We start from the raw sequence: 15,141 nt of genomic DNA, 5'->3' as shown, positions 1-15,141 counted from the left end.
TGGTGCCAGCCTCTGTCTCCCCCCTTCTCCCCACTCCTGTGAGGGAGATTCGGGCATGGTTAATTTCTCTAAGGAAGTGCTTTATTGGTAAACATTTGGTAAAGAGTGACTCTGTGGGGTAGCAGGGGGTGGGGAGGGGAGTTGGCTTTGGACCAGGGTGGGTGGGGAGGGAGCTGGTCCCAGCTCTGCAGTCCCCTCTTCTGATTTTGGCCGTTGAACTATGGGCTCTGCAAAGAAAGGTGCACGATCGGCATGGGGGAAGGGGGAAGGGACACTGGGCGCAAGTCAGCCAGCCCCCTTTCCATGAACTTTACCGGGGGCCCGCCGAGGTGCCTCTCTCGGAGGCGGCTTGGGTTTGCAGGGCCTGGCAAGGTTGGTCAGTCGGGGGCCTCTGCTCCGAATCCTCCTCTCTGTCGACCGAGTCCGAGGGGGCAGGTTGGGGACCTGAGAATAGGGGCCTTGAACATCTGGGCAGCAGGGAGAAGATGTGTTTTAGTGCTGCTCCTCTCCCTCCACCGTGGGCCTCCCCTGCCCCCAGAACCACCTCTTCCCGTGCTGACCCCTTCCTTTCCCACTAAGGCAGCTCCACACTCAAGTCCCTTCACACTTAAGTTCCTTCCCACTAAGGAAGTTCCACTCTCAAGTCCCTTCTTGCTATGGCAGCTCCACACTCAAGTCCATTCCCACTAAGGAAGTTCCACACTCAAGTCCCTTCCTGCTATGGCAATTCCACACTTAAGTCCCTTCCTGCTAAGGAAGTTCCACTCTCAAGTCTCTTCCTGCTATGGCAGCTCCACACTCAAGTCCCTTCCTACTAAGGAAGTTCCACTCTCAAGTCCCTTCCTGCTATGGCAGCTCCACACTCAAGTCCATTCCTACTAAGGAAGTTCCACATTCAAGTCCCTTCCTGCTATGGCAGCTCCACACTCAAGTCCCTTCCCACTAAGGAAGTTCCACATTCAAGTCCCTTCCTGCTATGGCAGCTCCACACTCAAGTCCCTTCCCACTAAGGAAGTTCCACTCTCAAGTCCCTTCTTGCTATGGCAGCTCCACACTCAAGTCCATTCCCACTAAGGAAGTTCCACACTCAAGTCTCTTCCTGCTATGGCAATTCCACACTTAAGTCCCTTCCTGCTAAGGAAGTTCCACTCTCAAGTCCCTTCCTGCTATGGCAGCTCCACACTCAAGTCCATTCCTGCTAAGGAAGTTCCACATTCAAGTCCCTTCCTGCTATGGCAGCTCCACACTCAAGTCCATTCCTGCTAAGGAAGTTCCACTCTCAAGTCCCTTCCTGCTATGGCAGCTCCACACTCAAGTCCATTCCTACTAAGGAAGTTCCACATTCAAGTCCCTTCCTGCTATGGCAGCTCCACACTCAAGTCCATTCCTACTAAGGAAGTTCCACTCTCAAGTCCCTTCCTGCTATGGCAGCTCCACACTCAAGTCCATTCCTACTAAGGAAGTTCCACGCTCAAGTCCCTTCTTGCTATGGCAGCTCCATACTTAAGTCCCTTCCTGCTAAGGAAGTTCCACTCTCAAGTCTCTTCCTGCTATGGCAGCTCCATACTTAAGTCCATTTCCACTAAGGAAGTTCCACACTCATGTCCCTTCACACTCAAGTCTCTTCCCGCTAAGGAAGTTCCACACTCAGGTCCCTTTCCATTAGGGAAGCTCTACACTCCAGTCCCTTCCCACCAAAGCAGCTCCATACTCAAGTCCCGGAGGTTGTGCAGGGATCGGGCGAGCTGCCGGTTGTTGAGACCAGTCAGTCGCGTGGCCTGGCAGAAGAAGCTGAGCCCCGTGTGTGAGCGGGATTGGTAGCTTCGGTTGTGTTTGTGGTTCAGGCCCTTCCACCAAGAGCTCATGCGCAGCACTCTCTGCTTGTCTGTGTAGTAGCTGGGGGAAGTGGGATATGGGGTGGGGAGGGCAGGCAGGAGCGGGCCACTAGGCAATGGGCCCCACCCCACCCCGGGGGTCTGGGGTAGGGGACCCCCCAGCGGCTGTGGTTGTTGGCACTCTGCCCTGGGGCTCCCTCCCCCTTCTGGGGGTCTTGAAGAGTCAGGGTGGGATAGAAGTATCCAGGAATCTTTAACAGCTTTGGAAGATAGAGGGGGAGGTGCGCTAGAGAGAAAAGGGGACTTGTGCTTGGCTGGGGGGGCAGTGCCTGGGCTCCCCGCACACCTCACCACCTCCGCCACTGACTTGGGGGACAGTGCGCCCTGACCCACAAACTTAGACATCATCTCGAAGAAAAGCGTTTCCAGACCATGGGGATCATTGATACGACTGTTTCTCATCCGCCCTTTAGGTATATTAAATCAATTAACATGCATTTATTAAAGCGCCTATTAATGCCAAATACCACTAAGAGACAGACACAAATGAGTGGTCCCTGCACGAGAGCACACGTCCTGTGCGAGTGAGGGATGTCCTCAAAGTTAGTGCGCTTTTGTAACAAGGTAATTTTGGAGTGGGAAGGCACTAGCAAGGGGGGGGGGGCATCAGGAAAGAGCTGGATTGTAATAGAAATAAGTTTATTCTGAGAGAGGGGGAGGAAGCATGTTTTCAGCATGGACAGGTTGTGGAGGGAGGAGAGTGTCTGCAGAGGTAAGAGATAGATGTTATATGAAGTACAGCAAGGAGGCTCCTTCAGCTGAATCACAAGGAAAAGTTTGAAAGGGTGCTTTAGAGGTGATAGATGATAGTAGTCGATTCCCACAGTTTTGTTTTGTTTTGTTTTGTTTTTCCTGAGGCAATTGGGATTAGATTTGCCCAGGATCACACAGCCAGGAAGTATTAAGGGGGGTGTGAGACCACATTAGAACTCAGGTCCTTCTGACTTCAGGGCTGGGGCTCTATCCACTGCACCACCAAGCTGCCCCCATAGCTTTTTGAATAGGGAAGTGACAAGATCAAATGGGTGCCTTAGGAGCATCATTTGGGTACTTTTATTAGGTTAGAGAGGAAAGGGCCTTGAGGCAGAGAGAGCAATTAAGAGGAAACTGAGAATCTTTTAGGCAGGAAGCAATAAAGGCATGAACCTGATGGCCGGATGGGCATGAGAGGAAGGGGATGGATTTGAGAGACTCCACTGATGGACTCGCCAAATGGAGTGAGAGACAATGAAGAGACGAGGATGACTGAAATGGCAAACCAGATGCTTCTGCGTGGATCGTGGCGCTCGCAACAAAAATAGGGCAGGTGGGAAGGGGGGGGGTCGGATATGGTGAGCTGGAGATGCCTCTGGGACCCATACGCAGTTGGAGACATGGGACAGGAGCTCTGGAGAATGACAGAGATCTGGGAGTTGTCATTAACCCCAATGGGGGAGAGCAGCTAGGGAAACGGGGAGAAAGACGGGTCCAGGACAGAATCTCGAGGAACACCCCGGGGTCGTGAGCAGGGCAAAGGAGAAAACCCAGCACTGCTGACAATGGAGACTTCACTAGAGTTGTCTCGGAGAGAGAGGAGCTGCATCAGTTGAGAGAGCTCAGAGGCCAGATGGTAAGAAGTGAGAAGAGAAAGTGGAGACACTGAGTTGTAGGCAGCTTTTTCTAGAAGTGTAACTATGATGGACAGAAGTTGAGGACAATGTTTTTAGGGACTAGTGCTGTTTTTCTTTTTCTTTTTCTTTTTCTTTTTCATTTTTTTTGAGGTTTTGGGAATGTGGCAGGTTTTGATTTTTCCTCTCCTGAACCCCACTACCGACTGAAGAAAAAAAAAAAAAGCCTCCTCACCCATACACTGGGCAAAGCGGTGATTGTCTGTCAGGATCCCAAGGAAGTCTTCAAAGTCAACGGCCCCGTCACCTTGGAAGAGGAGAAAGAATGTCCTGTGTTTAGAGAGGTTTGCACTGGACTCCCAAGGCACCCCCCCTAAAACAGAGGCCTTTTGCCTCTGAGAGGGGAATAGGAATAATCTACCTAGCCGAAGAAGCGAGCTCAGGGTCCTGCCCAGGGAACCCTCGGAGTGAAATGTTAGCTTTTGCTGTGCCACAGTTCATCACTGAGTGAATCCAACGGACCAGTCTGAAAGGTCAATGACTGCCCTCCCGTGGCCTTCTGTGGCGAGTGGGGATGCAGTGTGGGAGGCGGCCAAGGATTATTAAGAAAAGCTTTCTGGAGGGACCGAGTGAGAAGTGGAAAGATGCTTTTGGTGGCAGAAGGGAAGGGGAGGCTGCGATGAGAGACTGGGCTGGGGGGGGGCCTCCGGGGGCAGACATACCGTCCAGGTCGGCCCGCCTCAGGGCCTCACACACTTCTTGAGGGCTCAACTGGATGCCAAGGGTCCGTAGTGCCCCCTTCATGCTCCGCATGTCCAGCTTGCCCTGGGAGCCCGGTTTAAACAGTTGGAAGACATCCTGGAAGGCTGTTGGGGGTGGGGTGGGGATTGTGGGGGGGATTGGTGCCTTAAAAACTTAAAATTGTAAGGAGAAGGGCAAAGGGGAGAGAGGGTTGGAAGTAGGGCATCCGAAGGGGCAGCAGGTTAGGTCCCATTTTAAATAAACCCAAAAAAATGAAAATCTAGATTTACATAAAAGGTATTTTAGGAGAGCCATTCTTCCATTTACAAAGGTATTTGCTGCACAATTCCTTTTTTTTTTTTTTTTTAAACGACCTCCCCTACTAATGCCTTAGAATCACAAAAATGTGATTTTATACATAGCTCTATTACCTTCCACCCATGTGGGGGCACCTAGCTGTCTTCTCCATCCCAGGGGCTAGATTGACTTAAGCCTCCCCACCAAGGGTCCCTGGGTTCCAGATGGGAGCCTCTCCCCTCACCTGCCACCTGCCTAGAGGTCAGGGGATGCTCATACTCAGCAGGAATGTCCACTGGTGCAAAGAGGCTAGAGAGATCCCGTCTCCTATTGGTAATAGGGCTGTCAATGCTGACACCCAAGTATAACCTTACTATGGGTGAAGGCTTTTCCATCTTTCCCCCCATCCTCCCATCCCCCCATTCCCTCCAAGTAGTTTTTTTTTAAACAATAACTTTTAATTTTCAGAATACGTGTAAATTTAGTTTTCAACATTCACCCCTGCAAAACCCGGTTCCAAGTTTTTCTCCCTCCCTTTCCCTGCTCCCCCTCCCCCAGACAATCCAATCTATGTTAAAGGCGTGCAGTTCTTCTCTACGTATTTTCACCAGACAGTTTTTTCCATCCTGGGATCCACCTTGAGCCAGCCCCCAACTACTGTTAGTGTCCCCGGCACTCTGGGGAGAGGAATCTGGGGAAGCAGAGCCCCTCCCGGGCCCCCCTCTCCCCGCCCCCAGCCCTCACCTCTGAGACTTGGCTTCTGTCGCAGGCCTCGCCCGAGCCTGTTGGGTGATCCAGGAGGCCAGAGACTCCTTCTTCATGTTGGGGGTTAGATCTGCCTGGTCTTCCCCCACCTCAGGCTCCAAGCACCTTGGGTCCAGCTGGGACAACACCGAACTAACCAATAGTCCACAAGAACCCTTCTTGTCCTCGGCCTCAAACCCAAACTCTTAAACCTCGTGGTCCCCATGCCAGCGGGTCTGACCGCTCCTCCCTCGCTCAGGACTAGAGGTCAGGGGATGCTCACACTCGTCTTCAGGACTGGATTTGGGGGTTAGTTACACCCAAGCGGGTCTGGGATTGGATCAGATGGCCATTCTCAGCTGTCAATCTTCTAACACCCTCCCCCCATTCATTTTTGTTTCTGGATCCTAAGCAGAGAGCCCGGAGGCTCTGATTGGGGGGAAGCAGTTTAGAGCCCAATTTCCCTTCCCCCATCCCGTAACCTCAGGGCCATGGGGGCTTAGCTAGTAGAAGCCCTAAGGTCCGGCTCTCAGTTTCAGCCCAACTTTCCCATCTGTGTAATAGGAGGAACCAGGCTTAGGAAGTTAGATGGGTGGGTGTCCTCTACCTGAAGTCTTGAGAAATGTGGAGAACAGAAGTGCTCTATCATTATCTTCAGAGGAAAAGGAAAGGGGGGAGGGACGGAGCCTCACCTGTACCATTTCTGTGTCACTGTGGATCTCCTGGTCGTCTGTTGGTGACCACCTGCAGCATGGATTCATAAAGATCTTAGCAATAGAAGCAACTCTAGAGAGCATCTGGGCCGGGGGTTCTTAACCTCTTTTTGTGTGTCACGGACCGACCCCCTTTGGCTGGGGAGAGACTTTCTCAGAATAATGCTTTCAAATCATTGAAAGGGAAAGCCAGATTTCAGTTTGAGATCAGTGAAAATAAGGAAGTGACTCGTTCACAGTCCCAGAGTTAGTTAATGGGTGGCAGTTTCACACCTGGAGGTCACATGACCTCCAGGACAGGGCCCTTTACATCATTATCAGGTTTGGGGTCTCTCCATCCCCCACCCCAAGCCATCAGTGACCTGACCCTAGAGAGGTGAGCCTGGGCCAGGGGGAAGGAGCCACTACCCTTCTCTTCTCTGCTCATATCTAGCCTCTGAGCCTCTGAGTCACTCACCTCTGAATTTCTTCCTCTTCCCCCTTGCTGTCTCATTTTCCTTCTTTCGACTTCTTGTCCCCTTCTTCCTGGTCCCTCTCCCCTACCCTCTCTGCTCCCTTCTGCCTGCCCTCCTGCGCCACATGCCAAGCTCCCAGAACTCTCTTTCTCCGCTCCCTCTCTCCTTTTTCCTTCTCCTTCCATTCTTTCCCTCTTCCCTCCTTTCTTGCCCCCAGCTTTCTCTCCAAGCTTTGGGGCTGCACTAGGATCCTCTCGGGCCGAGCATTCTGGGCACCGAGGCCTCCCCCGTTCTCCCATTTGCAGGAAGTTGAGGCTAGGGTATTTTGGCAGGATTTGAGCATTTTTATTCCAAAAGCCAAAGAAGCTCTTTGATTTGCATCAGCCTCTGGGGATGGGGATGACCTCCCCTTCCCCCCAAGGAGCTCAGGACTTTTCAGCTGAATATGTGTAAACCAGAAGATTACCCCTGTGGAGGGAGCCCTGAGTCTGACTTCCTTATTTGCCTGAGGCTCAGAGGGACTGCGGACTAAACCCAGTACTGTTTGCCCAGTTACAGAGCAGTGCTCCGCACAAGTCCTTGAGAAGTTATAGGAAGGTCCGCTCCAGAAAATTCTGGTCATCACTGTCCCACTCTAAGAAGACATTCCTGCTATTCCCACACCCGGGCGTCAGAGGAATCGCCTCTCTTCTGCTCCGATCCCTGCCGTTTTTTACAGGCTTAGAACGGGAGGCGGGAGCCCCTTACAGACTAGACTGGGCCCTGCTTGCTCAGGTCCGGCCTTTGACACTTGGGGCCAGAGCCCACGGTCAGCTTTGAGTGGCAGGGAGGCAGGGATGGGAGTGCTAACCTAGGTGGGGCCTAGGGGGAAAGCTCATGGTGGGGGAAGGGGAGTGGGGAGAGGCTCCTGGGAGAAAACACCCCAAACTCAGAAGGCTCTGGGCTCTCTGGGGACAAAAAAGGGGCCCGCTGGTGGGGTGAGCCACCACTGGAGGATTTTATTGATCTTTTTTGGGATATGATGTGAGAGTGACAGCTTAAAATGTATATGTAGCAATATTGAATTCCCACTTCTGGTTCTTGACCTTGAGCTGCAACATAAGAGACACAGAGTCACAGGAGCCCCGGACCCTTCCCGCCAGCGAGGAGAGAAGGGCGGCCTCTTAGCGGAGGCGGTGGGCGGGTGGGAGGGACGTGGGGGAGTTAGGCCCCCCCTACCTCCAGGGCTCTTGGACGTCCATGTCTCAGTATCTCTTTATTCCCACGAAGCATCGGCAGAGGGTACGCTGCTCCATCGCTTCTGCACCCCCCTCCGTGCCCCAGACTTTGATTCCCTCCACTCCCTAGAGGCCATGTATGTCTTGTGGTCACCCCTGGCGAGAGCCAGGCAAGAGTCTGGGGTGGGGCAGGGAAAGGGGTCCATCCAGCTGGGTCAGGGCGGGTCTGCACTCCGGACATCACTGCCCCGCCCCCAGCCCTCGGCAGCTCCGGGGGTCTTGGCCCCGGCTCCCTCGCCCCTCCCGCCCCCACTGTGGAGCCTTGTCCCGCCCCTCTGCCCCCGCCTGGCCTTCCTTCCATCTCGCACCTCCTTTCCCTTCCGGGGGGCTTGTATGCTCCTAAGTGAGAGGGACCCTCTTCCGCTCCTCCTCCCGAACCGAACCCAGACACACGTGCGGGAGGTCCGGGCCGGGGGGGGGGGGGGGGGGGGGGGCACGGCCCTACTTACTCTTTCCAGGGCGCCGACGGGATCGGGGCTAAGGAGGCGGACTGCAGGCGGTTGACCTCCCCCTCCATGGCGGCCCTCTCCGCCGGGGACTTGGCCATGTTCAGGGTATAGCCTGACTTCAGGGCGAACTCCTGGCCCACCGACTTCTGAGGCTCCCCCGCTTCCGGTGGCTTCAGGAGGGGCGGGGGCGAGGCGGGCTGCTCGGTGGCTACGGACAGGTCTGTGGTCGACCCCTGGGTCATGGGTGACCTCGAGCCCATTCTCAGCCCCGAGGGAGACTGGCAGACCACCAGCGCCTGGGAATCCACCACGAGCTCCGTGGAGGAGGAGTTGCGGGAAGTCGAGGTGCTGGAAACCAGCGCGGGGGGGAGGCTGGCCGAGGTCGGGCGGGAGTCGAACATCCTGAAGTCCAGCGGCTCCGAGAATTTGGCCGAGAAGTTCGGGGAGGAGATGGACTGGACCTCTGCGATCGCCTTTTCTGGCAGCAGCGCTTGCACGGGGGTCTGCGGCGGGTAGCCTTCGATGCCCAGGCTCGGGTGGGAGGTCTGCACTCGGATGTCCTCCATGAGCATCTTGTTGCCGGACAGCAGGCTTTCCTTGGAGCCCGTGCCTCGCGGCTTCTGGAAGGGCCAGTCCCGCATGGGGAACGGGTGGCGCCCCGCGTCCGCCGGCTGCTTGGCGTCCGCCTCCGGAATCACCTGCTCCGTCCGGAAGAGGTGCTTGGAGGTCTGCACGAAGACCGACCGGAAGGTGTGGCTCCCGCTGTCCTTCACTGGCGCGGGCTCCGGGTTCCGGGGCTCGTGGGAAATGCTGAGCTCCAGCGTGCCCTTGGGCCCCACGGCCGTCTGGATCTGGACATTTACTCTGGGCCCCGCCGGCGCGTTCTTCGGGGCCAGGTTGAATGCCAGATTGGAGGTTTGAACAAAGACGTTGACTGGGACGGGGTCTTCTTCATCCAGCTCCGACTCCGACTCCGGGAGCAACCGAGGCTCTGGCTCCAGTTCGGACATCAACTCAGACTCCGAGTCCAGGTCCTGCTCTGCTTCCAGGTCAAGGGTGTCATCTAACAGCTGCCGAAGTCAAGAGCCCGTGGGCCACCCTCCCTTCCCCAGCTGCGCGTGCCCGCGCTCCCCCTCCCCGCCCCCTCCCCTTCGTCACTCTGTCTTTGTCTCTCTCTGTCTCTGTCTGTGATCTCTCTTTCTCTGTCTCTGTCTCTTTCTCTCTATCTCTCTGTCTCTTTCTCTGTCTCTTTCCCTCTATCTCCCCCCCCTTTCTCTTTCCCTCCCTCTTTCCCCTCTGCCCTCCCTCACACACACATGTGCCAACAGCGCCTCCACCCCCTCCCTCCCTCCCCCTTTCCCTCCCTCCAGGGCACATCTGCTCACCACTCCTGCCTGGTCTAAATGCCCTGGCCCATTTCCTGCCCCCTCCTGCTTGACACGCTGCTCATCATGGCAGGAGTTGCACATGTCAAGAAACAGGTCAAAGGCCCTGGGAGATGGGCTGTGGATCTCAGAGCAGAAGGCCGGCACTATGGCCCAGGAAGACTGCCAAGCCCTCTCCAAGAACTCCACCAATCAGTGGGAGAGAGGAGGAAGGGAGGATACCTTGGGTTACCTCCCATCCCAGGAGCGATCCCCCAAGAAGAGAGGTCCCCCACCCCAATACAAAATGACTGTTACCTCGGTCTCATCTTCCACAGGCTCAGGCTGGGGATCAGAGTCCTCCTGAAAGTCCTCACTGATAAGAATAAAAAAAAATAAGGTCCCTGAGCTGGAGGCAGGGAGCCACAGGACATGTATCTGTGCTTGTGGGCAGTGTCTCATGGCCTCCTCCTTAAGTTTCCTGGGTGCCCTTGGGCCCTCCTCTGCCACTTGCCAGGAGGCTGGGGAGAGATAAGACATCCTGCAGTGGAAGGAACCTACTCTGGCTGTCAGGGCAGGAAGGGGGAGTGATTGACCCGAAAGAGCCTTCCTTAAGTTCTGGGTCCACCTCCTCAAGGAGAAGGCTCAGAGGCAGCAATGACACGAGACTCCCACCCTTCTCCCCACTCCCCATCTGGCCTGCTTCCCACTGGGGGCCCCTCAGTGGATCTGAAAGCCTAAGGTGTGCTCCGGATGGGTGGAAGGCAGGACAGGAGAAATCTGTAGCTCACCCCGCTTTTGTGCCCCAGTGTGCCACTGTCACCGGCACCACCAAAGACTTGTTTGTAGCTCTGCCACTCTCTTCTTTGTTACCCCCCCTCCTCCTCCACCACCTCCTCCAACTACTCCTCCTCATCCTCCTCCTTATCCTCCTCCTCCTCCCTCCTCCTCCTCCAAATCCTCCTCCTCCTCCAACTCCTCCTCTGCGGCCCTGATATGTGACCCTTGCTGACTAAGAGCATTATAGGTCCCAAAGGGCCTGATCTTGAGTTCCTCCTTGTAGGAGAAGTCAGTGGGGTTCTGGGAAATTGCCCCTGAAGTGAATGCAGATGTGCTCTCAGTACATCCGTCCTCATCATAGAAGGACAAGCTGTGGAACGGGTCCCCATCACTCCCTTTCCCCTTCAGGATCTTCCTATTAAGAGCAAAACGGGGTTATGGTGCTTTCTAGCTCGGAGTTCCTAGGTTCCTGTGAAGCTTCCAACTGATCACAGAAGGGAAAAGGAGAAGGCTTGGGGAGGGGGAGCCCTTGTCTTCTCCTTCCTCCTCCCCCCATGGGTCAGCTGTGCTGGGAGTGGGATGAGGAGGGGAAGAGGGGAGGGATGGTGGAATGGCAGGTGATGTGGGGGGGGTGCTAGAGTGGTGGGGGTGGGCCTCACTGTGTCTCCACGACCTCTACAGACTTCTTACTGCAACAAGGAAACCCGTTGACACCTAGTTAAAAATGGGGAAAATGTGAGAAGTTCATCACAGAATGCTTCTAAGGAGGCAGACAGCATCAGGGGAATGGCTGAATGGGCTAAGGCACATGAATACCACGTTCTGTAACAACTGGTGAGCAGGCAGACCTCGGAGAAGCCTGGGAAGACACAGACTGGTACTGAGTGAAATGAGCAGAACCAGGAGAGCACAGCAACAAGATTATGTGATGCTCAAATTATGACAGACTTAGCTCTTCTCCACAATTCAGTGATCCAAGACAATTCCAACAGATTCTGAATGGAAAATGCCACTCACATCCAGAGAAAGGACTATAGAGACTAAATGTGGATCAAAGCATACTACTTATTTCCACCTTTCTTTTGATTTTGATTTTTAAAAAATCTTTCTCATGGCTTATCTCTCTTGCTCTGATTTTTCCTTCCCAACATGACTCATATGGAAATATGTTAAAGATGATTGTACATGTATAACCTACATCAGATTACTTGCTATCTTGGGGAGGGGGGAAGTGAGAAAAGGGAGAAAATTTGGAACTCAAAATCTTACAAAAATGAATTTTGAAAACCACCTTCACATGTAACTGAAAAAATATACTATTAAAATAATTTTTTAAAAAGAAAGGAGCAGCTCCTTATATCTTTTATCCTTTTTTCTTCCATCAGGTACAATCCTATCACTCCCAGCTATCATCTCAAATCCATTTCTCATCGTCCACTCCATTCCTGGTCTCGGTATTATTAATCTCTCTCTGTCTCTTATCTCTACTCTTTAACTCCATTTCATTCTATCTTCTATTCTCTCTCCCTCCATCAAATATCTATTTCAAATCCAGCTTTCATTTCCATTTCATTCCTGGTTTCTCCATCTCTGTATATTTCTTAGCTTGTTATCTTTGAGGGACTTAGCTACTCCATCAATTATCCCCTTCTGCTGTGCTGTTCTACAGTCCTCTCAAACTTTTAGAAGTTTTTGCCCACTTAGAGCCCCATATTTTATACTCTCAGGCTAATCTAAAATACTTTTCTGAATTTGACAGCCTGGTAAATGCCAGTGTTTCAGATGCAATAAATAAAATATGTTGAATTTACAAAGGAAACCCATCACATTAAAGTATAATTATCAAAACATATACTTTTAAAATTCAAGGTTACTAATTTAAGAACTGCTGTAACCATATCTTTTCTTCCTCTCAAGTAAATCTGGACATTTTTATCTCCCCACCACATTAACAACAATTGAAGAAGGTTTTTACATCCTTTTAATGATATCAGTTCCCCAGGCTTCTTCTCTATCCATTTTCCTTCCCAAACCCAAGGTTTTCTTCCCAGCCCCATGTTTATCCTTCCTTCTTCCCTTCGTCTTCTGACATCTCTCAATCCCAAAGCCTTAACTCTAGTTATTTGATCTGAGAAGTTTCTAACAGTCTATGCCAAATGTGAGGGAAGGGGAGGGAATAAGATAAATATCTGATATCTTCAAAGGCAAAAATTAAATCTGATTCCTGGTTAGGGGAGGCCGAAATTCATTATTTTTTTCCTTTAAGGTTTGTAATTATATGTTACCATATAACACCATATATTTTATATATAGTAGTGGTGGTGGTGACTTGCAAAATTTCTTCTGTCCTCCAAAGTTATCAAAACCAGCCATGAGGTCATGGCAGATAGTTGGATTTCCCCCATAAGTCTGAAGGGCCATTCTGAGTTATGGAAGTGCCTTTTCTGATTGAGGAATCAAGATGGTTAGGGCTATGGGGGGGGGGGGAGGGGAGGAACAAGCATTTTTAAAGCCTCTTCAGTGAGTGTGTCAGGCATTGTGTTAATAAGCATTTTACAAATAACCTCATTTTAGATAATATTATATAAATAGTGGCGCTGATTTCTAGGAATTAAATCTTTGGGACCAAAGTGGAACTGAGCTAAAAGTATAGAAGATCAAAGACCAGGGAGGGGCCAGGTATCTGGATTCTTGGTCACAGATCTTTAGAAATGTTGCAACATGCATTAAGTGTGTGATTGTATCTTGATTTTTGGGTGGGGAGGGAAGAGAGACTCTTCTAGGCTGATGATTTCTGTGGTTTCTTCATACAACTGAATCTGATTTTTGTTGGTAGAAGTAATTGGCGATGGGGGAAGACAAAAAAGGGGACAACCATCATCCCTGCTAGAGTAGAGATGGTTGTAGTGGATATTGTGAAGAGACATGCATGTCTCAAAAATCACAGGGTTGGGCAATGGACTTGTGATTTCATGGACCCATTGAGCTACCTTCTTTACTAGTAGAGAGCTACCTAGAGCAAGAGCATTTCAGGGATTTGAGTGTGTGTGTGGGCGCGCACTGGTGAGGAGTTTTCTTGGTCCTTAGAGGGGTCCAGCCAGCTCTGACCTATTAAGGGATGCTTGACTTTCTAAATAGAGGTCACTTTTGGAAAACCTTCTGGCTTGCATTATTTGTGTCAGGGTTTCTAGATCAGTGGTTTTCCAATTTTTGTTCTCAGGATCTTTATACTATTAAAAATCATCGAGGAGCTGTCCAAAAAGTCTTGTTTATGTGGCTTATATTTATATTTACCATATTCGAAGTAAAATTATTATTTTTCAATTTGCAGACCTTCTGAAAGGGGTTTCAGGGACATCCTCGCCTCCCTCTGCCCCCAGGATTCTCTGGACTACACTTTGAGAACCACGGTGCTAGATTACGCAGTGCTCCAGAGTTTAGGAGACCACGGCTGTAGGAGGTGAGGGAGATGAAGGTGTATTTCACTGGGGCTTGAAGGGGGATATGCACAATGCAGACCTCCAGGAGGGGAGGGGGACCAGGAGGGTTTGCTAATTGACCTTTCATTATTGGGGGAGCGGCAAGGTCTGCACTGACAGCGAATTGGGAGCAGATGGAGACTAAAAGGATTGGCTGAGGGCCGGGACGTGTGGAAGGAGCAGCTCTGGTGGTTTGGGGGCGACTCTTCCTGGGTCCTCTTCTTCCTTTGCTTTGCTCCCTTCCTAAAGGAAGCATGGAGCAGTGGGACAGACCTGAGTTCGGACGCTGCCTCGGATGTTTTACGTGTGAGCATAAGTGGCTCGCCCCGCCTCTGAGGCCAGGGAGCCACAGACAAGAACAAAAAGCGCGCAGAAAGGCTGGGTCAGTGGCCTCTGCCTATCTATGGAAGGCCCCCTCTGGCTGTCACTGCGGGGGGTCCTTTCACTTCTAAGCCTGCTCCTGGGGGACAGCTCTGCGGTCCTGGCCCTGGCTGGAGCCCTCGGTACCCACGCCCCTTGCCCTTGCCTCGGCGCCCCTCCTTCTCGCACCTGTCACCCCCATGCTGACTCCAGTGCCTGCCCCGAATTGGGGAGTGGGCTGGTGGCTGCTGCTTGCCCCTCCGCTTCCAGCGCGGTCTTTGAATCCCTCCCCCCGCTCGTCCCCGGTGAGAGTAGTGGCCGGGCCCCTGTGGCGTCACGGCTCACTGTGACGTCACAGGGTAGCCGCGGAAAGAGATGAGAGGAGGCGGGGGCCGGGCTCGCGCTCTCCCACGCGCCTTTGGGGGTGACGGACACCCTGCGGAGCTTGGGGGGGGAGGAGCAGCAGCTGCCGACGGAGGACACTTGGCGGAGGGACGGCGATGGGGGACAGGGGAACAAGGCGCCCCGAGGCTCCTCCAGACCTCTCCGGCTTGCTTCTTCCCTGCCCCAGCCTTTCGGGACCCGGGAATGATGCACGCCTCTGCTCCCAGCTCGCTGCCCCCGTGGGGCCCTCGGCTCCGCTCGCCAGCCCGAACCCCGAGTCTGTTTTCTCTTCCGGGATCTCAGAGCACCCGACGGGCGGCTCCCCGCTCGGGGCTGCGCAGGGGAAGGCGCGCCCGGTGTCCGTAGGCTCAGGCCTCTTCGCGGGGTCGGAAGTTGGGACCCCACCTCGGGCGCGTCTCTGGGTTCTGTCCCTTCTCCCCCGCACACCCGGCTCTTTCCGGACCCGTTTAGCGTCTTCTTGGCCGTGGCACCGGAGCGCCTGGCCATTTCCATCTCCGGCGTATTCTTACTGATGAGGAAACTGAGATCGGCAGGGAGAAGTGACTTGCCCAGATCGCACAGCTAGGGGGGTGTCT

At 53.1% G+C, this 15,141-nt stretch overlaps 1 protein-coding gene across 5 annotated transcripts; it reads right to left on the bottom strand.

The window, feature by feature from the left end:
• Positions 1 to 63: 63 nt before the first annotated feature.
• On the bottom strand, positions 64 to 14,465 carry SPATA32 (spermatogenesis associated 32). Of its 5 annotated transcripts, XM_074261023.1 has the most exons (13): positions 14,351 to 14,456; positions 10,982 to 11,036; positions 9,861 to 9,918; positions 8,179 to 9,248; positions 5,977 to 6,028; positions 5,285 to 5,421; positions 4,785 to 4,891; positions 4,225 to 4,368; positions 3,738 to 3,809; positions 2,182 to 2,302; positions 1,712 to 1,896; positions 315 to 467; positions 64 to 227 (listed from the first exon to the last, which is right to left on the bottom strand). In XM_074261023.1, the coding sequence occupies exons 1-13, from the start codon at positions 14,361 to 14,363 to the stop codon at positions 82 to 84; spliced, it is 2,313 nt and encodes a 770-aa protein (XP_074117124.1). In that variant the 5' UTR covers positions 14,364 to 14,456; the 3' UTR covers positions 64 to 81. The 5 variants fall into 5 exon arrangements, with proteins under 5 accessions (XP_074117124.1, XP_074117125.1, XP_074117123.1 ...); XM_074261024.1 differs by having other exon boundaries at positions 1,712 to 2,302; positions 14,351 to 14,465; XM_074261022.1 differs by having other exon boundaries at positions 1,712 to 2,302; positions 4,785 to 4,867.
• Between the last annotated feature and the right edge of the window lie 676 nt (positions 14,466 to 15,141).

Source organism: Sminthopsis crassicaudata, chromosome 4, assembly GCF_048593235.1.
Source record: "Sminthopsis crassicaudata isolate SCR6 chromosome 4, ASM4859323v1, whole genome shotgun sequence".
NCBI classification, from domain to species: Eukaryota; Metazoa; Chordata; class Mammalia; order Dasyuromorphia; family Dasyuridae; genus Sminthopsis; species Sminthopsis crassicaudata.
The sequence above is the reverse complement of the archived record's forward strand: the minus strand, read 5'-3'. Positions and strand labels throughout refer to the sequence as shown.